This window comes from Vigna angularis, chromosome 1 (assembly GCF_016808095.1).
Source record: "Vigna angularis cultivar LongXiaoDou No.4 chromosome 1, ASM1680809v1, whole genome shotgun sequence".
Lineage (NCBI taxonomy): Eukaryota > Viridiplantae > Streptophyta > Magnoliopsida > Fabales > Fabaceae > Vigna > Vigna angularis.
Genome location: NC_068970.1, coordinates 37791168 through 37818661, shown reverse-complemented (window position 1 = coordinate 37818661; position 27494 = coordinate 37791168). Strand labels below are relative to the sequence as shown.

The window sequence follows — 27494 nt, the reverse complement described above, 5'->3', positions numbered from 1 at the left end:
GTTTAACGTCATGAGCCTGACCCAAAATCCTCCAGCACCCTTTAGTAAGTGCATATCTTTCTTACCAACACCCATCGGTAGGTGTAAAAAAACCTAAGATCCTTTAGTAGATACTCAACCACCTAACATCCATCAGTAGATGCTATACCATAAAATCTCAAACAACATAAATCAATCTCCCTAAGTTTATAAAATTACATAACCAAAATCAATGAAATTAATGTTCTCAAATCATTGGGGTGCCTCCCAGTAAGCGCTCTTTTAACGTCATTAGCTTGGCCCAATAAGCTCACGTTCCATCTTCACTGTTGGTGTTCCTTTTTCTTTCATCACACCAACTCATCAACTGCTTCCGGTCCACCTTTCTGACTCTCCTTGAATATGGAGTGTCAACACTCAATTTTGTCCGGGTAGTAAACAATGTGGTTTTATTGGTTTTTTATTATTTTCCTTTTATTTTATTTTACCTTTTTGTTTTATTCTATTTTAATGTATTTAGATCATTTGCTTTTAATTCAATTTCTATTTTATTTCTTATATTCATTTTGTTTTAATAGAGTTAATTAATCAAAATAATTGAAAAATTGAAAAATAAAATTAAAAATAAAATTAAAAATAAAATTAAAATTAAAATAAAAAATAAAATAAAATTGAAATAAAAAATATATAATAAGAAAATAAAGAACGTGGGGTAGGGGGTATGTGAGGCGTGTCTGGGGTGAGGGAGACCAGGTGGTTAGGAGGAATATTTCCAAGATTTTTGGAAAAAAAAAGGGAGGAGGATTTTGGTGGATAAAGGAGAGAGAAATCGGGGAAGGGAAGGGTTTTTTTTGGGGGTGACAGGAAGAGATCATCGGAGTGAGGCAAAGGATATAAGAAGTGACGAATATCAGAGGAATTCTCAGGTATACAACTTATCCTTTATTCTCATTCTCATGATGCATGATAAATATAGAATGATAGTGTTTGATAATGCATATGAGGATTGCCTATAATCTGTTCAAAAACATTATGGTGTGTGGTCATCATCCTTCTCCATGGCCGCTTGTTATCATCATTGGTCAGCTCGATTCCATAGTTACCATATACATCCATCCTGTTTCGTTAGAAACCCAGTAATAAACACTACAAAAAAAAAAACGCTAACCCAACCATTTTCATCATCTATGTACTCTCCTCTCAATGGCACTATACTAGCTTTTCTCAAATAGGTCGAAACCCACCAGCAACCATCCCTTCACTACCCTATAACCAAAACAAGACTGGATGATGAATAGGAACCTGAAACACAGAAAAATTCAAAAGAACACAGTCACATCTTTGATTTAGCAAGCCCATAAATTATTATCGCCATTTTACCACTTTCTTCATTGCACCATTTTTTGTGAAACCCTTACATCCCAAGACTCAAATGGACTCACTAAAATTCGAAGTCTCCTCCACCGGAATCGCTCTTTCGGCGAGGATGAATGGGACGATGGAGGCGATGGCATAATACCCCCACTCTAGGTAGGCTCGAGAGGAAAGAAGAGAGTGGCTGGGTGTTTCGTGGTTGGCGGGTTGGAAGTGGTAGTCTGCGGTGTGGTAGTGGCGAGCGACGAAGGGGAAGGAAGCGGCGGAGGGAATGCCAACGAAGGCGAGAGAGTCGGAAAGTGTGGCCATGGTTGAAGGAAGCAGAGTCTGAGTTGGGGTGTAGTAAGTCTGTGATAAGAAGAAGAAAGAAAGGTGGGAGAGCTTGGCATGTTGCGCCGCAACTCGCGACGGCCACCGTCGCTGGTGGCAGCGGCGGCGAGAAGCAAGAATAGGGGGATCCGAGGCCGTGACCAGCGGCGACCTAGGTGGCGTCGCCGGCGGAGTGTTGGACCGGATAAGAGCTCCTCCCGCGGTGGCTGTTTGGACGGTGGCTGGGGCATGGATGTTGAAGGGTGGAGGAGGTCGTCTCTGGTATTTCTCGCTCAGAGAGAAGGAGACCTGGGTTCTCGTTTGGATGAAGCTGCACGTAGAGAGGGAGAACCCCTAAGGGTTTCTGAGTTGGAGTGAAAAGGCCTTGGGCCTAATTAATAAAAAAAAACAAAATAAAAATATAATAGAAAAGATTTTTCCTTCGTGCACCCTCGTACATCCTCGGGCCAGTGCCGAGCCTAGCCCAAGTAAACAAAAACTCTTTTCTCCTTCGCGAAGCCCCTGTTTCTCACTTCCGCACCTCCTTTCAGCTTGGGTTTTGGCCTAGTTCATTTACAAAAGGAAAAATAGTTTAGACACCCCCTATTATTTACATTATGTTTATTATTTATTTATTTATTTGCTTTGTATTTATTTCATTTATTTTGTTTCCTTATTTTTCTTATTTCATTTGTTTTTTATTATTGTTTTATTTTATTTTATTTATTTATTCTAAATATCTACTTATTTTAAAATATATATTTAATAATACATAAAAAATAAAATTTACAAAAAATATATATTTTAAAGGTTAAAGCACATGTGAGACCGCTCGCGTCGTCTTTGTGCTAAAAACATTTTATTCTTTCTTAAATAAAATTACAAAAAATACGTTTTGAAGGTGAAGCACACGTGTGACCGCTCGCGTCGTTCTTGTGCTAAAAACCTTTTCTTCTTTCTTAAATAAAATTACAAAAAAATACGTTTTGAAGGTGAAGCACACGTGTGACCGCTCCCGTCGTCCTTGTGCTAAAAACCTTTTATTCTTTCTTAAATAAAATTACAAAAAATACGTTTTGAAGGTGAAGCACACGTGTGACCGCTCGCGTCGTCCTTGTGCTAAAAACCTTTTCTTCTTTCTTAAATAAAATTACAAAAAAATACGTTTTGAAGGTGAAGCACACGTGTGACCGCTCGCGTCGTCCTTGTGCTAAAAACCTTTTCTTCTTTCTTATATAAACTTACAAAAAAATACGTTTTGAAGGTGAAGCACATGTGTGATCGCTCGCATCGTCCTTGTGTTAAAAACCTTTTCTTCTTTTTTAAATAAGATTACAAAATATACGTTTAAAGGTTAAGCACACGTGTGACCGCTCGCGTCGTCTTTGTGCTAAAAACCTTTTCTTCTTTCTTAAATAAAATTACAAAAATATGTTTTAAAGGTCAAACACTCGTGAGATCATCCTTGTGTTCAATGCCTTTCTCTCTTATTTAAATAATTAAATAATGATATAAGTACTCGTCCGATCGTCCGCATCAGCCTAGTACTTAGTATCTTCAATCTAAAAAATGAAATAATGGTATGAGTGCTCGTGCGATCGTCCGCATCAGCCTAGCACTCAATACTCTTAAGTCTTCCTAAATAAGTAGATAACGGTATGAGTGCTCGTGTGATCGTTCGCATCGTCCTAGTGCTTAATATCGTTATTTCTCTTTTTAAAAAATAATTAAAAATATTTAAATACCATTCTAAAGGTATGAGTACTCGTGTGACCGTTCGCGTCGGCCCAGTACTCATTACTTTCTTTTTCTCGAAAATATTAATAAACATAAAAAATTTTAAAAACATCTGCTTTTTTTTTTTACAAACAACAAACAATCTTTTAGGCCAGAACTACGTGATCCTTGATTCTCCATCAAAAGTGGAGATACGTAGGAGCAAGGCTAGTCCTTGTCAGGTTCACTTCCCAAAATCCAAAATCATTTCAAAACAAATTTTCAAACAAACTTCTCAAACAGTTTCAAAAGAACTACGTAACCCTGATTTCTCATTCTGAATGAGAATACGTAGGAGCAAGGTCAATCCTTGTCGGGCCCAAAAATCTAAAAAATATATTTTGTTTCTTTAGGGTTATTTTAGGTGATAGTAAAACATTTTAAAAATCACATCATATTCGTGCATTTAGTTAAAGGTACTTCCTTAGGGCAGGCGTCGTAGGGTGCTAACACCTTTCCTACGCGTAACCGACTCCCGAACCCATAATCAGGTTTTCGTGGACCGTGTCTTATCATTTTATGGTTTTTCCGTAGTTTTCCAGGATAAACTATGGTGGCGACTCCAAATCTCTTTTTCTATCACCCCGTCTCTTTTTTTGGATCGTCGTCCCGTCGCGATTTTCGGTTGCGACAGATGGAGACTCCATTGGGGACGTCTAGAGAGTCGAACCATTTAATTAGACGCGCGAATTCGATGTGGTTTTGCTTCGTGTTTTTCTTTCCCTTTTCTCTATCTATGCTTGATATTTGGAATAACTGCAATAACTGTTGAATATTGAACCCTAGGGTAGACAATATGTTTATATCGGCCTGGAAATTTTTCTGGTTGTTTTGCAGGTGAGGGTTTGGATGTGCATGATGTTCTCCCTTCACACACACACTTTTGGCATATCATGAGTGGGGCCCTATACCCGGGTCTGAGCGTAACTTAGAATTAGAGGAGTTGTGTAGCGGTGTCACTCTGGGATGTACTTCCTGTTTGGCTATCGTGAGAACTCCAGCTAGAGTCTGTTTTCTTCATATGTGTTTCCACACCTAGTTGATTACTCGACTGTTGTGGAGATGCTATGAAGGGGGCCATAGCTCTAGTAACCTTTGACCTTTAGGTTCAGGGAACCGTCCTTGTGAGATTGCATATACTTGACCTTGAACTCAAAACAGTGAACTTTGTTAGGGCACGATGGGAGGAATATGTACTTCTGTAATCCTCACGTTGTTCGTTTTTTTTAATGATATTACATTTCATACCATGCATGTGCTTTGTTTCGTCATGTTGTTTTATTATCATGCATCATATTCATACATCATTTAGTAACATGTTAATTTTAAAGGAAATCACAGGTACCTACTTGACTTCATACAAGATGGATGTTGACACAAGATCCGATGCTACACGGCACACCGACTCTTCCGATTTAAGAAAGAAGTATAGTCTAAGGACCCATGTTGGAAATTTGACCGAGCTGATAAACTTGGGCAAAAGGCTTAAGACTATAAAGAGAGAAACCTTTCAGAGAAGATATGGAAATTTGTTGAATTTAATGGAGGTTGAAGTACAAATACCCGCTATCACAGCCTTGGCACAATATTATGATTCTCCGCTTCGATGTTTCACATTTCAAGACTTTTAGTTGGTGCCAACTATAGAGGAGTTCGAGCATATCTTGGGTTTGCCACTGGAGGGCACCACTCCCTATCAACATTTAGAGCATCATGCCTCTATACCCACCATTGCTGCCATCATGAAACTACATCCCAAGGAGCTTGAAGATAGGATGATGATGAGGAATCAATTGCATGGATTATCACAGGGATATCTAGAGCAGTATTTACATCACCTGGCTGATAAAGAGGATTAGGAAACTTTCATGGATGTATTAGCCCTCACCATATATGGCATTGTCTTGTTTCCCAAAATAGAAGAATTCGTGGATTACACCGCAATAGACGTCTTCGTGGTGAGTAAAACCAGATCAGAGAATCCTGTAACAGTAGTTCTTGCAGATGTTTATGGGACCTTGAGTTTTTGCCAGGAGAGAAAGGGAAAGAAGATTCTTTGTTGTTTACCGGCGCTGTATACATGGATGACAGCGCGCGTGTTTAAGGAGATGGTCGACGTCAAGAGTCTATCGGAGACTTTGTCACACCAAGGGCTTAAAGGTAAGGGAGGAAACGATTGGGCCCGATTCCTTGCTGGCTTGAGCGAAAGAAGTATAAAATGGCGCCTTCCTTGGCTCGAAAATAAACTGGCTATACAACATTGTGGTAGCTTTCCTAATGTGCCTTTCATAGGTGCCTAGTACTATATCAATTACAATCCCCTTTTGGTGCAAAGACAATTCGGGAATCCCATGAGAGGGGCACCTTCATCAGATTACCTTGCTACCCTATTCATTTATTACGAAGACGGGCATTTCATCGAACTGTTAAGAAAGGTTAAAAGCGCCTGGGAAAATGTTGTTCGAGCAGAGAAGGACTTGAGGGATGAGTAGTGGATAGCAGGGTTAGTTATCACACCTGGATTCTGGAGAGAGTGAAAGTAGTCAAGTTGCCTTTCAAGCCAATCAAGGATCAATCAGCTAGTGAAGGACCATCCCAAGCCCCAGAAAGTGAAGAGGTGCAACAATTGAAGGCTGAGATGGAGAAATTGAAGGTGAGGAATGCTACGTTGGAAAACGAATTACAAAGGGCGCGTAATGATCTTGTGGATATGAGAAATGATAATGAAGAAAAGTCGCGGGCTTATGAAAACATTATCAAAAGCCAAAAGGCTGAGAGGGATTATACATTTCGAGTGAAACAGGATCTAGCGGCCGCGAGTAAGGAATTATCCACGAGGGTAAATGAGAAGAAGGTGGCTTTAGAAGAGGGCAGGCAATGGAAACAACTCTATGAGGAAGTCAAGAGGGATAAAAGGGAAGCCCTAAAAAGATTAAGAGAAGCGCAGGTCCAAGTACAAGAAACAGGGCATCAAATGAAGGAGATGGCTACATCATTTGAGGCAGAGTTGAATCAGGAGCACTGGATGTTGGCGGAGGCCGAAAAGGAGTACCGGGCCATGTTAAAGCAAATGGAGGATTACATCGAGGAGCAGGAGGAGCGATGGAGGTCGATGGAATTTGAAGAAAGGCATCAAGCCTTGATAAAGCGAATGAAAGAGCACATCGCAGAGCAAGAAATAGCTGTAAAGCACTGGAAGGAAAGCTTCTCTCAGTTGGCTGCTTTGGCAAATGTGGCAATTGAAGACATCCCTAGGATGGTATCGAATGCTGAAATAGCTTTGTTTATTAATCATTGTAAATGGTTGGTGGGAGAGATGAAATCTTTCATTGCCCGGGCACGGGATTAATGTACATCAGAATTGCGTGTTTTGTTCCTTAGACGATGTAATGGATCAAATTTTCTTTAAATGAAAGATAAGGGATGATTGTTTGGTATCGGCTTGTGTTAATTTTCCATCAGTATTGTCATCGTTATCCTGTGATTTCCACTTATCACTAGCATGCATCATGTTTTCTTCTGTTTTGCATTTTTCATCCTTATCTAATTTAATTTTATGAAATAGTAGAGAAGATTAGGAGAAATTTCCCTTATGTGTTTAGCATACACATAGGGTAGTTTATTTATAATGTAAGATAAGGGTTAAACCCTAAATACAGAATGGGCTAAGCCCAATTAACAGAAACATACAACTTAACATCTAACACTCTCCCTCAAGCTGGAGCATATAAATCATATGTTCCAAGCTTGTTACAAAGATAGTCAATTCTAGGTCCTCGTAAGGACTTGGTGAATATGTCTGCCAACTGGTTGCTTGAGTTAACGAACTCAGTCTTGATATCTCCGGATATGATTTTTTCTCTAATAAAATGACAATCAACTTCAATGTGCTTGGTTCTCTCATGGAAGACAGGGTTAGAGCTAATATGAAGAGCAGCTTGATTATCACATATAAGTGTCATGTGAGTGACATCTCCAAATTTCAATTCACTAAGTAATTGTTTAAGCCACACAAGCTCGCAAGTAGCGGATGCCATAGCTCTATATTCTGCTTCTGTGCTGGACCTTGCCACAACACTTTGCTTCTTACTTTTCCAAGATATCAGATTGCCACCAATAGAGACACAATATCCAGAAGTAGACCTCCTATCAGAAGGGGAACCAGCCCAATCAGCATCTGAATAACAAACGATTTTTGTATCGTTGTTAGGGCCATCTGAACAACTGCATCCCAATGGTCTTCACATGGGGAGTTTAGAAATTGACTCACCACACTAACTGCGAAGGAAATGTCAGGACGCGTAACAGTAAGATAGTTTAATTTACCAACTAATCTTCTGTACCGTTCAGGATCTGAGAAAGGCTCCCCCTGATTTGGTAGGAGTTTGATGTTAGGGTCCATAGGTGTCTCAACAGATTTACAGTTCATTAACCCTGTTTCCTCCAAGATGTCTAACGCATACTTCCTTTGAGATATGACAATACCATCATTGGATTATGCTACTTCAATACCCAAAAAGTATCGGAGTTTGCCAAGATCTTTGGTTTGAAAATGATGACAAAGGTGTTGTTTCATCTGAGAAATGCCGAGAGAGTCACTTCCTGTGAGAACAATATCATCGACATACACTATTAAGTAAATACATCCAGCACTTGAGTGGCGATAGAACACTGAATGATCCGCTTCACTGCGAGACATACCAAATTGTTGAACAACACAGCTAAATTTACCAAACCAGGCTCGAGGAGATTGTTTAGGCCATATAAGGATTTGTGAAGACGACATACCAATCCAAATGACTCCCCCTGAGCAACAAAGCCAGGGGGTTGCTCCATATAAATTTCTTCATGCAAATCACCATTGAGGAAAGCATTTTTGACATCAAGTTGGTAAAGAGGCCATTGTCGAAGAGCGGCCATGGCAATGAATAGGCGAACAGAGGTCATTTTTGCCACTGGAGAAAAAGTATCACCATAATCCAAACCAAAAATCTGTGTGTAGCCTTTGGCAACCAGTCGAGCTTTCAGACGATCAATTGTGCCATCAGGGCCAACCTTGATAGCATACACCCACCTGCAACCAACAACAGACTTTCCAGATAGTAATTGGACAAGCTCCCAAGTTCCACTTTGCTGTAAAGCACTCAATTCATCCAGCATAGCTTGATGCCAGCCAGGATGAGTTAAGGCATCACCCACAGATTTAGGAATTGACACAGAAGAAATTAATGAGAGACAAGTGTAAAAAGATGGAGATAATATGTGGTAACTAAGAACAGTATAATGGGGGGAAGGGTTACGGGTAGAGCGTATACCTTTACGGAGGGCAATAGGCAAGTCAAACTCATTTGCTGGAGCCGGAGGAGACACAGGAGGCGGCACTGGAAGTGAGTCATGAGGGAGACAATTGCGGTGACTATAAACCTGAAGGGGTGGTGGTGAAAGACGATCCCGTGGTGAATGAGAGTCTAAAGAAGGAGGAGACAAAATGGGTGGAGCATCACCAAGAGGATCACAGATAAGAGGAATATCAACAGTAACAGGGAGAGGTACAGAACTAGAAGATAGATGTGTAAAGTAAAAAGAAGATTCATCAAAAGTGACATCAGCAGAGATAAAATGACGATTGAGAGAAGGGGAAAAACACTTATAGCCCTTTTGTGACCGTGTGTTGAGAGGGTCGCACCTCACACAAAAGTTGATTGCATATAAGGAATGCAGTATAGCTAGGAATTGACTCCTAGGTCGTCTCTCAAGGACCAAATGTGGTTCAAGTCTTAGGTCAAACACGCAGTGGGGGGGGGGGGGGGTTTGAAAGTGTTTTTGTAATTCGAAATGAACTAAATGAAAACTGGAAATTAAATACAACCAAACATAATTGAAAACACTGAAATAAATGAACAAAGCGTGAAGACCGAACAGTCATACAGATGACCGAACGGTTCTACATTGAGACCGAACGATTTCTAAAACAAGTGAGGAAATTGGAAATGCAAGAAGATAAAGAAGCCGAACAAAACAGACAACATGAAAATAATAAATTGAATTAAAGTGAATGAAAGCAGTGAACCGACATTCCTAAAGCAAGATGTGTGAACTAATTAAAATGCAACAGACAATAAAGAAACATGTGGTGTGCTATTCAAATGTAATACTTAAACTAAAACATTAAATGCCCAACATAACTTAGAATTTAAAATTAAATGCTCAAAGTGTGTGAGAAATTGAAATGCAAGAAATAAATAACAAAAACAAATCAACTCTATAATAACATGAAATGTCAAACTTAAACTAAAAAGTGAAATGTTCATTATAAGCGTAGGATAATATATATATTAAAAAAAAAAAAAAAAAAAAAAAAAAAAAAAACTCTTGGGACATAACCGTGTGCACCTTCATTCAACATAATCAACACTGCCTTTTTTTTTAAAAGACATAAATTGAACGCCATGTGTCTCTCTCCATGAATCACCGTGCTTCCCATCTTAAAAGAAAGAAAAACCATGTTGCACCTCTTCTTCTAGAAAAATAAATGCAAAGAAAAAAATTAAATCTCCACATGTGCACCGCTTGCATCCCGCTCACTATGAATCAGCGTATACTCTTTGAAAAGCCAAAAACATTCAATCACAAAATGCTGGACCGAAAATGAAAAGGGGCGAAAATAAAAAAAAGATGCAGCCAAGCCAAGGATTTAACGTTGAACCCTCATTTTATCCTCTCGGTAACAGCATTCACATGTTTTTTTTTTAAAGAAATAAACGTTCCCAGCCAAAAGAAAACTCTTCCCTTAGGTGGCGGCTCCAACACGTCCCAGCTCTCTCCCGTCAACCTGCTACTCATCTCTCCAGGAAAATTGAATGTGATAAAAGATGTCCTTGTGTGTGGCGGCTGCTCACAACGTGCTGGACAGCAGCTCAATGCAAAGAAAAAGAAAAAGAATCCCTAGCCGTAACCCTCCATTCTCAATCTCCGTTCTTCCTTTTCTTCAAAGCCAATAAAATAGTAACCTCCAAAAACTCCAATCCGAGAGAGACCCCTGCTGGAACACAAGCCGAGAGAAAATAAAACAAGTGGGGCTCCCTTTTCAAGTGGCGGCTGTGCTATTTTTCTAAGGGCCGTGTGTCCCTTTTTAGGGTAGGGTCCACCCAAAATAAAATCCTAGGGTGCCAAGTCATTAATTTCTAATTTTGGGTCTAATCTAATTTACCAAAAATTGACTCAAAATATAAGAGTTGATTCAAAAATTCTAAACTACTGAATTACAATTTAATTAATTCAAAAATGTCTGTGTGGAGAGTCTTGAATTTATTTGGCATTCTTCCTGCTGTCCCAAAATGTATTTCCGAAATTTTCCTGCACTTCAAAAATGCACTTAATCAGCTCAGAAAACCCAAATTAGCACAATTACAAATTTCCGACCAAATTAAGCAGAATTCGGAAAACGGGGAAATAACAAACAATTAAACACAATTCCCTGGTTTATTTAAGTGCATTAAACTAAATATAATTCAAGAAATAACGACTCATCACCGTGGAAATCCTAAGAAGACACATTTGTGAGACCTAGGAGATAACTTATCAAGACCAGGACTAAAATCATGAACAAAACATGTAGACCCAAAAACTCTAAGAGGTAATGGATGTAGAAGGTCTTGAGGAAATAAGATAGAATGAGGGATTTTGTTCTCCAGGACGGAAGATGGCATGCGGTTGATAAGATAACATGCCGTGAGAACAGCATCACCGCAAAAACGTGAGGGTACTTGACCATGAATGAGAAGGGTACGAGTTGTTTCAATAAGGTGTCTATTCTTGCGCTTAGCCACCCCATTTTGTTGAGGGGTATAAGCACATGAGGTTTGGTGAAGAATGCCATGAGAAGCCATAAAATGTTTAAACTGTTGGGAAAGGTATTCACGGCCATTATCACTGCGTAAAATGCGAATAGAAACCCCAAACTGATTTTTTATTTCATTGAAAAAAGATTGAAAAATAGAAAACAACTCAAAACGATTCTTCATGAGAAACAACCAAGTACATCTGGAATAGTCATCAATAAAGGTAACAAAATACTGAAATCCTCAAGTTGACTTAACACGACTAGGTTCCCAAATATCAGAATGAACTAATGAAAAGGGGGATGACGCTCGTTGTGAAACACTACAAGGAAAGGAACTACGAGTATGTTTACCTAACTGACAAGACTCACACGTTAAACTTGATAATTTGGACAGACTCGGAACAAGTTGATGTAGTTTGGCAAGACTGGGATGACCTAACTGAGCATGAAGAAGGGATGGTGACTCCATGATTACGCCAGCATGTGGAGAAGGGCTGAGATGATATAGGCCATGAGACTCACATCCTGTGCCAATCATGTGTTTCGAACTCCGGTCCTGCAACCAAACAGAATCTTTGGTAAATGAAATAACACAATTAAGGGAACGAGTTAGACGACTTACGGACAATAAGTTAAAAGGAGACCCAGGGACATAAAGTACATTATCAATGGATATGGACGGAAAAATATGAACAGTACCAATACCATGAGATGAGACTCTAGACCCATCAGTCATCGTTACCGAGGGTAAATTATCTGGATATGACAAGGAAGAAAACAAGGATTTGTTACCAGTGATATGATCGGTGGCGCCTGAGTCAAGGACCCAAGATCCGAGAGAGTGAGTCAGACCAACAAAAGGAGTACCTGTGCGTATAACAGATGTAGTGGAACTAGAGTGGTGACGGTCCTCATACGATTTGAGAAATTTCTGAAAGAGTACAGGGTTATTTATGGTATTTGATGAAGTAGGATGGTCTGCAGACAGTGATCGGAGAGGTGGATCAGAATTAGCCATTGCTATAGGTCGAGGAGGACGTCCATGAAGCGCATAACATCTATCAATTTTGTGGCCTAGCTTGCCACAGTGGTCACATTTTGGACGTCCTTTACCTGGTTGGCGAGACCGACTCCGATCATCAAGTCGGGCAGCCATGGAGAGGGAGAAACCCTAAAAAATCCAAAGTGCTCCGATTGACGCAACGACAACAGATCCAGAAAGAGGACGAGGAGGCGAGCACGACGGTCCTGGTCGGCGACGGATCTCGCCAACGACGCGCTAGCACGCGCGGCGGGAAGCGGCGGATCTGGTGACCTTTGCGACGGCACGTGGAGGCGCGTGGTTGGTCCGTTCGCCGCGATCTTTGTACCACGGTGGTCGCCCGGCCGAAACGATTCCGATGGTGTGGTCGCCGATCGATTCTGGAACTCCGGCGACGGTGGCGGCGACGGCGACGGCAGCAGCGGCAACGACGGCGACAATGGGTACCAGAGACTGTGGAACTTGCTGGAACAAAACCTAAGCTTTAGATACCATATGAAATAGTAGAGAAGATTAGGAGAAATCTCCCTTATGTGTTTAGCATACACATAGGGTAGTTTATTTATAATGTAAGATAAGGGTTAAACCCTAAATACAAAATGGGCTAAGCCTAATTAACAGAAACACACAACTTAACATCTAACAAATTTAATAAAAATAATCATCAGTACAAGTGAGAGAACAACGATAAATTTTCCACGACATCCGTACAGGACCAGAGCTAACTCGAAGGTCATGGAGAATTGGGAGAAGTCACACGAATCTATTAAGGCTGATGTTAGCCAGTTGAAGGATCAAATGGCCCAGATTTTGACAGCTCTCGAAGCCCTGAAGACTACGGGAGGGTCGACGCCTGCACAAGTTGAGGGAAGTGCTCAATATTACCCTCCGTTGTTCAATGCTGGGAGCCAATCTGTTCCGTTCCCAATGTATGGATTACCCCCAGATTACACTCCACCTGTGGGAGAATACACAGAAGGGGAGCATGCTTCATTCTCTTTCCCTACCACTGCCAACGTACCGTCAATCAGTACTCAGGGACCTGTTGTAATGTCCGCACCTATGGTAAGTGAAGGAATGAATGCAAACATGTCTGATGGAATACGAGTAACTCCGGGGCCTCATGTGATTACCGGAGAGGGCTTTTCTACCAGGGCTGCGCCACATACTTCGTTTCAGGGGGTAATTAGTAATGTCGACGGAGCAAAGGATAAACTGGAGAGCCTAGAGGCAAGATCGATGGCTGTTGAGGGATTTGAAAGTAATGGGTTCGGAGATGTTGCCAGATTGAGCTTGGTTCCTAGTGTCAAAATACCACATAAGTTCAAGGCGCCAGATTTTGAGAAGTATAAGGGAAATACATGCCCTAAGAGCCATCTGACCATGTTTTGCAGAAAGATGGCTGCATATGCTTATGATGAGCAGCTGCTCATCCATGTTTTCCAAGATAGTTTGGTTGGAGTGGCATTAAACTGGTATACCTATTTGGAGCCGACTCGAATTCGTTGTTGGGCGGACTTGGATGATGCTTTTGTGAAACAGTACATATACACTACACATGTTGCGCCAGATCGTTTACAACTGCAAATTATGTCGAAGAAAGACAACGAAATTTTTAAGGAGTATGCTCAACGGTGGAGGGAATTGGCTGCACAAGTTGAGCCACCTTTGTATGATAGAGAAATGGTGGCAATGTTTGTAAATACGCTCCAACCACCATTTTATGAACATATGGTGGGAAATGTATCTTCAAATTTTGCTGATATCATCGTGATAGGCGAACGAATAGAGATCGGGTTGAAAAATGGGAAGATTGCATATGGCTCGTCGGTGGTTGCAAATTCCAAAAAACCCAGTTTCAACTTAGGAAAAAGAAAGGAAGGAGATGTGCATGGAACATCTGCAACCCCCGTGTGGAAAGGTCAGACTCCCACTCATAACTATCGACCATACTGGGGTCAACATCCACATGCAGCTAACGCGTCATTTGGTCATCAAATTAGGCCTCAACAACAACCAGGGTACTATCAACCACAATACATCCCGATGAATAATTGGAGGGGAGGGGCAAACGTAGGTTCCAATATGAATGTGGGTCCAAATACTTATCCAAGAAGGAACCAGGAAAGAAATTATGTTAACTTTACCCCAATTCCTACAACTTATACGGAATTATTGCCTCATCTTATCAAACAGGGTCTGGTTGTCATTTGTCCCCTGAAGCCTTTGCAGCCTCCGTACCCAAGAGGTTATGATGCAGATGCAAAGTGTAGTTATCATGGAGGGGTTGTTGGTCATTCCACTGAGAGGTGTCTGGCTTTCAAGCATAAAGTGCAGACTCTAATTGATTCTGGGTGGTTAAAGTTCCAAGAAGATAAGCCTAGTATCGAGGCCAATCCTTTATCCGAGCATGGATGTGTTCGCGTGCCCTATTGAAGGAGTTTAAAGATGTGTTCGCGTGGTCTTACAATGACATGCCGGGTCTGGATACCGATATTGTGCAGCATAGGCTCCCACTCAAGCCAGAATGCCCTTCAGTCAAGCAAAAACTAAGAAGAATGAAGCCGGAAATGTCCCTAAAAATTAAAGAGGAGGTCCAAAAGCAATTTGACGCAGGATTATTGGCTGTGGCAAGATACCCACAATGGGTAGCGAATGTTGTACCAGTGCCTAAGAAGGATGGGAAAGTTCGAATGTGTGTTGACTATCATGATTTGAATCGTGCAAGTCCGAAGGATAATTTCCCATTACCACACATCGATACTCTGGTTGATAATACGGCCAAATTTTCGTTATTTTCGTTCACGGATGGATTCTCGGGATGTAATCAAATTAAAATGGCACCGGAAGATATGGAGAAAACGACCTTTATCACGTTATGGGGAACATTCTGTTATAAGGTGATGTCTTTCGGACTCAAGAATGCAGGAGCAACATACCAAAGGGCAATGGTGACACTCTTTCATGATATGATACATAAGGAAATTGAAGTTTATGTGGATGACATGATTGCAAAGTCAGAATCAGAAGAGGAGCATATTTTCAATCTAAGGAAATTATTTGAGAGACTGAGAAAGTACAAACTCAGGTTAAATCCTGCCAAATGCACGTTTGGAGTAAAGTCTGGAAAATTGTTGGGCTTTATTGTCAGCCAAAGAGGGATAGAAGTTGATCCTGACAAAGTAAGAGCGATAACGGAAATGTCGGCGCCTAGAACAGAAAAGGAGGTTCGAGGTTTTCTGGGAAGATTGAACTACATTGCTAGGTTCATCTCCCAATTAACTGCTACTTGTGAACCAATGTTCAAGTTGCTACAGAATAATCAGGCTGTAGTCTGGAATGAAGATTGTCAAGTTGCTTTCGAAAAGGTCAAACAATACCTGCAAGACCCTCTTGTATTGCGTCAACCTATGCTAGGAAGACCGCTCATTTTGTATTTGACCGTATTGGATAATTCAATGGGTTGTGTATTGGGTCAGCATGATGAAGACGGGAAAAGAGAGCATGCTATATATTACTTGAGCAGGAGATTCACAGATTGCGAACAACGATATTCGTCGTTAGAGCGAACTTGTTGTGCACTGGCGTGGGCTACTCATCGTTTAAGGAAATACATGTTGAGTCACTCTACTTAGTTGATATCTAAAATGGATCCTATCAAGTATATTTTCGAAAAGCCCGCTCTCACTGGAAGAATAGCTCGATGGCAGATGCTACTATCGGAGTACGACATTATATATGTTACTCAGAAATCTATCAAGGGTAGCACTTTAGCGGAATATTTAGCCCATCAACCCATTAGTGATTATCAGCCAATGCAACCTGAGTTTCCTGATGAAGATATCATGGCTTTATTTGCTGAGAACAAAGAGGACAAAAATGAAAAAGCCTGGACGGTATTATTCGATGGGGCCTCGAATGTAATGGGGCATGGAATAGGGGCACTGCTTATCTCTCCTAAGAATCAATACATACCAATGACGGCAAGGTTGTGTTTTAATTGCACGAATAATATCGCAGAATATGAAGCCTGTGCTATGGGTATTCGAGCAGCAATAGAGTCTAAAGCAAAAATTCTGGATGTATATGGAGATTCAGCTTTGGTCATCCATCAATTGAAGGGAGAATGGGAGACTAGGGATACAAAATTAATTCCATACCAAGCTTACATCAGGGGATTAATTGAGTATTTCGATTCCATCATGTTTAATCATATAGCGCGAGAAGATAATCAATTAGCAAACGCGTTGGCTACTTTGTCATCGATGTTTGAAGTTGAACAAGATGCAGAATTGCCAATGATCGAAATGAAGAGTCATGCGGAGCCAGTGCATTGTCATTTCATCGAGGAGGAGGTAGATGGTAAACCTTGGTACTTTGATATCAAGCATTATCTTAGGACTCGAGAATATCCAGAGAAGGCATCTGAAAACGATAAAAAGGCGTTAAGGAGGTTGGTTGGCAGCTTCATTTTGAGTGGGGATATTTTATATAAGAGGAATCATGACATGGTTCTCCTTAGATGCGTAGATGCAAAAGAAGTCGAGCTGATACTAAAAGAAGTGCACGAGGGTACATTTGGCACGCACATGAATGGGCACTCAATGGCCAGGAAGATACTGAGAGCGGGGTATTTTTGGTTGACTATGGAAAATGATTGTTGTACACATGTGAGAAAGTGTGAGAAATGCCAGGTGTACGCAAATAATATCAATGTGCCACCCACGACCTTGAACGTGTTGTCTGCACCATGGCCCTTTTCGATGTGGGGAATAGATGTCATCGGAGCTATAGAGCCAAAGGCGTCAAATGGACACCGTTTCATATTAGTCGCAATCGACTACTTCACCAAGTGGGTTGAGGCTGCTTCTTATGCTAATGTGACTAGAAAAGGTGGTGACCAAGTTCATAAAAAGGGAGTTGATTTGCAGATACGGGCTCCCTAACAGGATCATCACTGATAATGCCACTAACTTGAACAACCAGATGATGATAGAGTTATGTGAGGAGTTCAAAATTCATCATCTTAATTCTTCTCCTTATCGTCCAAAGATGAATGGGGCAGTAGAGGCTGCTAACAAAAATATCAAGAAGATTGTGCAGAAGATGGTGGTCACATATAAGGATTGGCATGAAATGCTTCCTTTTGCTTTACATGGTTATCGCACTTCGGTACGAACATCGACTGGGGCAACGCCTTTCTCGCTTGTATATGGAATGGAGGCAGTACTTCCATTTGAAGTGGAAATTCCGTCCTTACGAGTTTTAATGGAAACCCAATTAGAAGAGGCTGAGTGGGTTCAAGCTCGTTTTGACCAGCTCAATCTCATCGATGAAAAAAGATTAACAGCAATATGCCATGGACAATTGTACCAAAGAAGAATGAAGAAGGCATTTGACAAAAAGGTACACCCAAGAGAATTTCATGAAGGTGAGCTGGTGTTGAAGAGGATTCTACCTATACAAAAGGATCATAGAGGCAAATGGACTCCAAATTATGAAGGGCCATTTGTAATGAAGAAAGCATTTTCTGGTGGGGCACTAATTCTCACGAGAATGGACGGAGAGGAGTTACCATTGCCAGTTAATTCTGATGCAGTAAAAAAGTTTTACGCATGATGATTCCATGATAATGGTTGCTATTAAGGGGATGTTGATATTATCTTTAAAGCTTATTGTACTCTGTGTTTTTTTCACTAAATAAAGTTCACATGATTTCATTCATATTTTGGTTGTTTGCATTCCATCTGAAATATTGCATGTCACGCTGAGCTGTTAAGTAGTCAAGGGAAAATGAAAATGAAAATAAGTAAACGCGTGTTGATAAAAGCATCACACGTATATCAGGTTGGCGAGCTCGGTCCTAGAGGATGTCGAAAAAGGAAAAACGAAAAAGAGGTGAAAAAGAAAGGTCACATGTTGAGTTTGTTGTTAATAAAGTTGTCAAGCGCATAGTATTTTCGAAATGGAAAAAAGAAAAAAAAAAGAAAAAGAAAATAGTTTTGAAAAATACCGTTGGTGTGTCCTTTCCTGATTCAAGGTTTTGGGAGTAACCGGTGTTCTTTTCTTGATAAAGCATCTGCATTCACATTACTTGAACCCTAACTTTTTCGTTTCTCTTTAGACAAAGGATTGCCATACGTATAATATTGGGGCAGTTTTCATCATGTTACATATCACCGATAATCCGTTGATCAGGGAGATATATATAAAAAAAAAGGAAGAAGAAGAAAACAAAGGAAACAAAGCAAAGGAAAAATGAAGTTGATGTGTCAAACACTACATAGTTTCATTTCAGGTTTAAATTCAAGAGAAAGTCAGACAAACAAGATTCGGAGTGACGTGTGGCCATTTTTCGTTATCTAATCGTCAAAAGCAGTTCATCCAATTGCACCCCTTTTGAGCCAAAATTCATAATTGTTTCATCACCCTAGACAAGAATCATTAGCATATCGACGTCAACTTAAAAGGGTACATCATAAGCATCCAAAGTTGAGGAGGAAATCTCTAAAAGGAAGAAAAAAAAACAGAAATGAAAAGGAAAGTATCATAAAGGACCACAACAGGGGCAACGAAAAGAATGATCCAAAGGGAAAGGAAGAAAAAAAAACAACAATGAAAAAATAAAGGATGCCTGAAGTTCAAATCCCTAAAGACAGTTGACTGGGCACCTTGCAAATGATTCTTGTTTAAAGACTTTAACCATCAAATACTTATTTTGGCCTTCGTTATCCTTTCTTTCAAAACCCTTGACATTTAGCCACGGTACAAGCCAATAAAAGTCCACGCTGACTGAAGACTGTTTGTCCTAATCTTTCTCACGAATTTAACTTTGAAACAGAATGATGTGGTGAACGACACATTCAATTTTATTTTCCAAAAAAAAAAAAAAAAGAAGGTCTCCCTGTCAATCGAGGATCATCCAATTTGGGGGAATCCTTCATACCCAAACCTTTTCACTTTTACAAAGCATACTTATTGTGCAAAACTGGGGCAGTATGGGAGCCCAACATGTTAATAGCACTGTCCCCCAGATGAGGGACACACATACGTTAATATTTGCTCACGGAAAATCATTATTCATATGCTTTTCATAACCATTTTTCCACATCCTACAGGGTTCAAGTTAATTTGGATTGCAAAAAGTGATAAAAAAGAATTTTAACTCAAGGCTACACTTTCTTCCTACTCATCAAAGGGTTTTATACCTCTCAACGTTGTTTTCAAGGAATGCGTTTTGAATGTACATCGTGTCTGATGACAATATTAACAATGGATTCCAAACATGGAATTTTCAAAAAAAAAATGAAAAAAAAATAAAAATAAATGAAAAAACGAGAGTAAAAGAAAAGAACGAAATGAAAGTCTCATGTGTCTATGCATTCATGCACCATCATGACATAACATCATCTCAGAGAAAGCGAGGAGAATTGTTTGCAAAATCTTCATGTTTTACTCGGCATTTATCAACTTTTCAAAGCTGCAAATCCAAGTTTTAGTTTTCTGTTATCGGCCCTCTGCGTGGCAATGGTCGGTTTTAAATTTCTGTTCTGTGAGTTTGGCCCTCTGCGAGGCAATGGTCAAATCCAGGTTTTAGTTTTCTGTTATCGGCCCTCTACACGGCAATGGTCGGATTTAAATTTCTGTTCTGTGAGTTTGGCCCTCTGCGAGGCAATGGTCAAATCCAGGTTTTAGTTTTCTGTTATCGGCCCTCTGCATGGCAATGGTCGGATTTAAATTTCTGTTCTGTGAGTTTGGCCCTCTGCGAGGCAATGGTCAAATCCAAGTTTTAGTTTTCTGTTATCGGCCCTCTGCATGGCAATGGTCGGATTTAAATTTCTGTTCTGTGAGTTTGGCCCTCTGCGAGGCAATGGTCAAATCCAGGTTTTAGTTTTCTGTTATCGGCCCTCTGCATGGCAATGGTCAGATTTAAATTTCTGTTTTGTGAGTTTGGCCCTCTGCGAGGCAATGGCCAGATCCAGGTTTTAGTTTTCTGTTATTGGTCTTCCGCTTGGCAATGGTCGGTTTTTAAATTTCTATTCTGTGAAGTTTGGCCCTCTGCGAGGCAATGGTCAAATCCAGGTTTTAGTTTTTTTGTTACTGGTACTCTACTTGACATTGGTCATTTGGCATCGTGACTTGAATCATTTTGTTCGTTTTCTTTCATGATTGAAACCCGGACAAAATTAGTGTTTTTATCTTTACTTAGCTTCACTTAAATAATACGAAAAGATCAAATTTTCATATTATTTAGTAATATCTAAGTAAAGAGGGGCAGCTGTCAACACTCAATTTTGTCCGGGTAGTAGAAAATGTGTTTTTATTGGTTTTTTATTATTTTCCTTTTATTTTATTTTACCTTTTTGTTTTATTCTATTTTAATGTATTTAGATCATTTGCTTTTAATTCAATTTCTATTTTATTTCTTATATTCATTTTGTTTTAATAGAGTTAATTAATCAAAATAATTGAAAAATTGAAAAATAAAATTAAAAATAAAATAAAAAATAAATTAAAATTGAAATAAAAAATACATAATAAGAAAATAAAGAACGTGGGGGAGGGGGTATGTGAGGCGTGTCTGGGGTGACGGAGACCAGGTGGTTAGGAGGAATATTTCCAAGATTTTTGGAAAAAAAAAGGGAGGAGGATTTTGGTGGATAAAGGAGAGAGAAATCGGGGAAGGGAAGGGGTTTTTTTGGGGGTGACAGGAAGAGATCATCGGAATGAGGCAGAGGATATCAGAAGTGACGAATATCAGAGGAATTCTCAGGTATACAACTTATCCTTTATTCTCATTCTCATGATGCATGATAAATATAGAATGATAGTGTTTGATAATGCATATGAGGATTGCCTATAATCTGTTCAAAAACATTATGGTGTGTGGTCATCATCCTTCTCCATGGCTGCTTGTTATCATCATTGGTCAGCTCGATTCCATAGTTACCATATACATCCATCCTGTTTCGTTAGAAACCCAGTAATAAACACTGCAAAAAAAAAAACGCTAACCCAACCATTTTCATCATCTATGTACTTTACTCTCAATGGCACTATACTAGCTTTTCTCAAATAGGTCGAAACCCACCAGCAACCATCCCTTCACTACCCTATAACCAAAACAAGACCGGATGATGAATAGGAACTTGAAACACAGAAAAATTCAAAAGAACACAGTCACATCTTTGATTAGCAAGCCCATAAATTATTATCACCCTTTTACCACTTTCTTCATTGCACCATTTTTTGTGAAACCCTTACATCCCAAGACTCAAATGGACCCACTGAAATTCGAAGTCTCCTCCACCGGAATCGCTCTTTCGGCGAGGATGAATGGGACGATGGAGGCGATGGCATAATACCCCCACTCTAGGTAGGCTCGAGAGGAAAGAAGAGAGTGGCTGGTTGTTTCGTGGTTGACGGGTTGGAAGTGGTAGTCTGCGGTGTGGTAGTGGCGAGCGACGAAGTGGAAGGAAGCGGCGGAGGGAATGCCAACGAAGGCGAGAGAGTCGGAAAGTGTGGCCATGGTTGAAGGAAGCAGAGTCTGAGTTGGGCTATAGTAAGTCTGTGATAAGAAGAAGAAAGAAAGGTGGGAGAGCTTGGCATGTTGCGCCGCAACTCGCGACGGCCGCCGTCGCTGGTGGCAGCGGCAGCGAGAAGCAAGAATAGGGGGATCCGAGGCCGTGACCAGCGGCGGCCTGGGTGGCGTCGCCGGCGAAGTGTTGGACCGGATAGGAGCTCCTCCCGCGGTGGTTGTTTGGACGGTGGCTGGGGCATGGATGTTGAAGGGTGGAGGAGGTCGTCTCTGGTATTTCTCGCTTAGAGAGAAGGAGACCTGAGTTCTCGTTTGGATGAAGCTGCACGCAGAGAGGGAGAACCCCTAAGGGTTTCTAAGTTGGAGTGAAAAGGCCTTGGGCCTAATTAATAAAAACAAACAAAATAAAAATATAATAGAAAAGCTTTTTCCTTCGCGCACCCCCGTACATCCTCGGGCCAGTGCCGGGCCTAGCCCAAGTAAACAAAAACTCCTTTCTCCTTCGCGCAGCCCCTGTTTCTCACTTCCGCACCCCCTTTCAGCTTGGGTTTTGGCCTAGTTCATTTACAAAAGGAAAAATAGTTTAGACACCCCTTTTTTTCATTTAGACACCCCCTATTATTTACATTATGTTTATTATTTATTTATTTATGTGCTTTGTATTTATTTCATTTATTTTGTTCCCTTATTTTTCTTATTCCATTTGTTTTTTATTATTGTTTTATTTTATTTCATTTATTTATTCTAAATATCTACGTATTTTAAAATATATATTTAATAATACATAAAAAATAAAATTTACAAAAAATATATATTTTAAAGGTTAAAGCACATGTGAGACCGCTCGCGTCGTCCTTGTGCTAAAAACCTTTTCTTCTTTCTTAAATAAAATTACAAAGAAATATGTTTTGAAGGTGAAGCACACGTGTGACCGCTCGCGTCGTCCTTGTGCTAAAAACCTTTTATTCTTTCTTAAATAAAATTACAAAAAATACGTTTTGAAGGTGAAGCACACGTGTGACCGCTCGCGTCGTCCTTGTGCTAAAAACCTTTTCTTCTTTCTTAAATAAAATTACAAAAAAATAAGTTTTGAAGGTGAAGCACACGTGTGACCGCTCGCGTCGTCCTTGTGCTAAAAACCTTTTCTTCTTTCTTAAATAAAATTACAAAAAAATACGTTTTGAAGTTGAAGCACATGTGTGACCGCTCGCGTCGTCCTTGTGCTAAAAACCTTTTCTTCTTTTTTAAACAAAATTACAAAAAATACGTTTAAAGGTTAAGCACACGTGTGACCGCTCGCGTCGTCCTTGTGCTAAAAACCTTTTCTTCTTTCTTAAATAAAATTACAAAAATATGTTTTAAAGGTCAAACACTCGTGAGATCATCCGCATCGTCCTTGTGTTCAATGCCTTTCTCTCTTATTTAAATAATTAAATAATGATATACGTACTCGTGCAATCGTCCGCATCAGCCTAGTACTTAGTATCTTCAATCTAAAAAATGAAATAATGGTATGAGTGCTCGTGCGATCGTCCGCATCAGCCTAGCACTCAATACTCTTAAGTCTTCCTAAATAAGTAGATAACGGTATGAGTGCTCGTGTGATCGTTCGCATCGTCCTAGTGCTTAATATTGTTATTTCTCTTTTAAAAAAATAATTAAAAATATTTAAATACCATTCTAAAGGTATGAGTACTCGTGTGACTGTTCGCGTCAGCCCAGTACTCATTACTTTCTTTTTCTCGAAAATATTAAAAAACATAAAAAATTTTAAAAACATCTGCTTTTTTTTTTTACAAACAACAAACAATCTTTTAGACCAGAACTACGTGATCCTTGATTCTCCATCAAAAGTGGAGATACGTAGGAGCAAGGCTAGTCCTTGTCAGGTTCACTTCCCAAAATCCAAAATCATTTCAAAACAAATTTTCAAACAAACTTCTCAAACAGTTTCAAAAGAACTACGTAACCCTGATTTCTCATTCTGAATGTAAATACGTAGGAGCAAGGTCAATCCTTGTCGGGCCCAAAAATCTAAAAAATATATTTTGTTTCTTTAGGGTTATATTAGGGGACAGTTAAACATTTCAAAAATCACATCATATTCGTGCATTTAGTTAAAGGTACTGCCTTAGGGCAGGCGTCGTAGGGTGCTAACACCTTCCCTACGCGTAACCGACTCCCGAACCCAGGATCTGGTTTTCGTGGACCGTGTCTTATCATTTTATCGTTTTTCCGTAGTTTTCCAGAATAAACTATGGTGGCGACTCCAAATCTCTTTTTCTATCACCCCGTCTCTTTTTTTGGATCGTCGTCCCGTCGCGATTTTCGGTTGCGACATGGAGCTTCAATTTCTATCACTCCATTCTCTTTATAGTCTTTCACAACCCACAACTTGTTCTTGAATCTTACTAGTGTACCAAGTTTGAGTTGTGCCTAGATAGAGTCATCATGAACCTTCCTTCCTTTGTCATCTTTTTCTTCTTCCCTAACTTGTGACAAGAAACAATGTTTAGCTTTGAAGACCGGCTTTGCAGTTTTTGAACTAGTCAAGGGTGCATCCTTACATGTAGCTTTATGACTAGCCTCCTTCTCTTGAATCTGATGCTCCCCTTTGAAGACATTAAAGATCACCTTTTCTTCTCGGTCTAGAAGCACTATTATCCCATCATCCACATTGATTATTTCCTTTGTTGTTTTCATAAACGTTCTTCCAAGAATGATTGGGACCTTCTCATCCTCCTTCATCTCCATATCCATAAAATCTACTAGAAATTTTAGTTTGTCTATGCAAACCATCACATCTTCCGCCAAACCATAAGGTCTCTTGGAAGATCCATCCGCCATTAGCAAAGTCACCTTTGTTGGCTTGACTTCAAGATCACCAATCCTTTCAAGCAAAGATAAAGGCATCAAATTAATGCTTGACCCTAAATCATTTAGGGCTTTCCTTATTCTCTCCCTCCCTATGACGCAAGGAATAGTAAAACTTCCTGGATCTTTCACCTTTGGAGGAAGTGGCTTCTTCTCAATAGCACTGCAATCTCCCTTTTCATCTAGATATCTCTTCTTTGTGGAGACTTGCTTCATGTGCTTTGCATAAGCTGGAATTTGGTGCAATGCTTCATTCAAAGGTATTGTAATCTCCAACTGCCTGATGATGTATTTAAAGCGCCCAAATTGTCTCTCTTTTTCAATCTTTTCACTCCCCTTAGGATAAGGAAGAATTTTATCACTTTTCTCAATTTTTTTCTCTCCCTTCTTCTTTTCATTCTCACCTAGTATCTCTTCTTTGCTCTCCACTCTTTTTTCCAACTCAACACTCTCTTTCTCATCCACCCTCTTGTCATCAGAACTTACAAAAGCTTTGCACTCTTCCCTAGGGTTAACCTCAGTGTTAGCCCCAAAACTCTTATTAGGCATATCCTTCAAATCCTTAGCCATTTGGCCTATCTGTATCTCCAAATTTCTAATTGAAGCTTCAGTGCTTTTATGATTAGAGATGGTCACCTGAATAAATTGTTGAAGAGTTTCTTCAAGCTTTGATGATTTCTCATTTAATGTAGATACTTATTGCCATAATGATGGTTGCTGTTGTGGTCTATTAAACTATCCTGCTTGTCCAGCTTGTCCATTCTGAGCTTGACCCATGCTTGGGTGTGGTTTCCACCCTTGGTTGTAGTTCCCTTGGCAGTATGGAAATTGATTGGCCAGAAAATTGACATCTTCTAAAGCCTCCACTGGAAAAGTGCATTGACCATTGATATGGTCACCACCACACAGTTCACAAAGTTGTTGTTGAACCTGTGCAACATTCTTTAGCTCCTTTGGCAACTAAGCAAGTGTCTTTGTCAAATTCTCCAACTGTTGAGTTATGATTTTATTTTGTGCAAGGAAGGCGTCTTGAGATTGCAATTCTAGAACCCCCTTCTGTTGAATTGGAGCTTGATGGACAAATTTATTAACACTGAAATACGGCGTCACAAACTTGTTTTACAATCGGCAAGTATGATCGAATCGTTTCAAGTAATAAACTTGGTAAGACCAAGTATCGTTCTCCCAAAGGACTCACGGCCTAGTTTAGTTATGTGATTCGTTGATTAGCTAAGACTTAAGAACGAAATAATTGGATTTTACTATGCAAAAGACGAAAATAAACATGTATGCATGAGGTTGATCATGGCTAAAACAAAAATACAAATACTTTCAATGGAATATATGGATGAGTATGTTGTTGGGGTTTATCAATTTCATCTTATCCACTCTCATATATTTTAGGAATTCAACATTCAATTCATCATTGTTAATGCCACTCTCTAAATTACCTTTCAAGAAGGCTTCTCCCTAATTACGAGTTCATACGATTCCTAGCATTCCTAATAATTAGTTCATTCAGCGCAGGAGCTTAAGGCAACCAATATACTATTGGGAGAAATTCCCCAGATCTAGACTTCCCCGTACGTTTCCGTATCGACAAAATCAATAATCATGCAGTGAAGGAGTTAAACAAAGCAAGCATTGAGCAAAGAAGAAAAACCCTAACTAATGATGAAAGAAAGCATAGGTCTTAAATATAAGATGTAAAAACAAATTCCATATATGAGAGTTTCATAAGACTACATTGATTCCCCAACAACAATACAAGGTTTAGTTCACCATATTCATGGTGAAACTAGATGAACAATAATGAAATAAGGAAAGATAAAACCCTAAAAAGGTGAAGTGGTAGCCTGAGCATCCAAGATCCTCCTTCAAAGGGGTGGAAGAGAGAGTATTTGCTTCGTCATAGCCAAAGATACAAACCCTAGGAAACTCTAAAGCTTATATACTATTTGTAAATTACAGAAAAATTAGGCCCACGCCCATAAAAGTACCGCTCAGTGGTAAGTGTGCGAGCTCGGTTCTTCCCCTCAGCGGCCATTTTGACCCTCAGCAGATCCCTCGTGAACTCCTGAGTGCCGCTCAGCGGTAAACTGCCGCTGAGCGGTAGTTGCGGCTCCTCCTTTTGCACTTTTTGATGTCTTTTCTGATTCCATCTCTCTCCTTCTTCACTTCTTTCACCAAATTCACCTTAAAACCTGCACAAAAACACTGAAATCAAGCATAAACCTGTCCAGCTCTCTTATTTCTGAAAATATGAACAAAAGCATGATTTCAAGCTAGTTTCTAAGGGTTAAAGGTTGCTTTTAGTATCAATTTTAAGCATGAAAATAACAGTTTTTCAACTGTTATCAGAGCTCCTCTCTCATTATGCATTTCATTATCATTTGTAGCCATGTTGTCAATCAATTCAGTGGCTTCCTCTGGAGTCTTGCATTAAATATTACCTCCAACTGAGGCATCTAGCATTAACTTGGTTTGTGAACCAAGACCTCCAAGGAAAAGAATGACTACAGTTGCTTCGTAGAAGCCATGAGTGGGCGTCTTTCTCAACAAACTCTTGTATCTATCCCAGGCTTGACCTAGCGTCTCCTCCATGCCTTGTCTAAAAGAAGAAATCTCTTCCTTCCCTTTGTTAATTTTAGATTGTGGGAAGTACTTGTTTAAGTACTTTGAAACCACAACTTCTCATTCAGTAAAGCTTTCCTCTGGAAAAGAATTCAACCATAACCTAGAATTGCCTCTCAATGAGA

General features: G+C 39.9%; 1 protein-coding gene and 1 pseudogene across 1 annotated transcript; both read left to right on the top strand.

Annotated features, from left to right (window-relative positions):
* The first annotated feature begins 13058 nt into the window (after window positions 1–13058).
* LOC108327319 (uncharacterized) lies at window positions 13059–14759 on the top strand. Its single transcript, XM_052871659.1, has one exon. The coding sequence runs from the start codon at window positions 13059–13061 to the stop codon at window positions 14757–14759; it is 1701 nt and encodes a 566-aa protein (XP_052727619.1).
* Window positions 14760–14797: 38 nt separating this feature from the next.
* LOC128193379 (uncharacterized) lies at window positions 14798–17942 on the top strand (annotated as a pseudogene).
* The last annotated feature ends 9552 nt before the right edge of the window (window positions 17943–27494 follow it).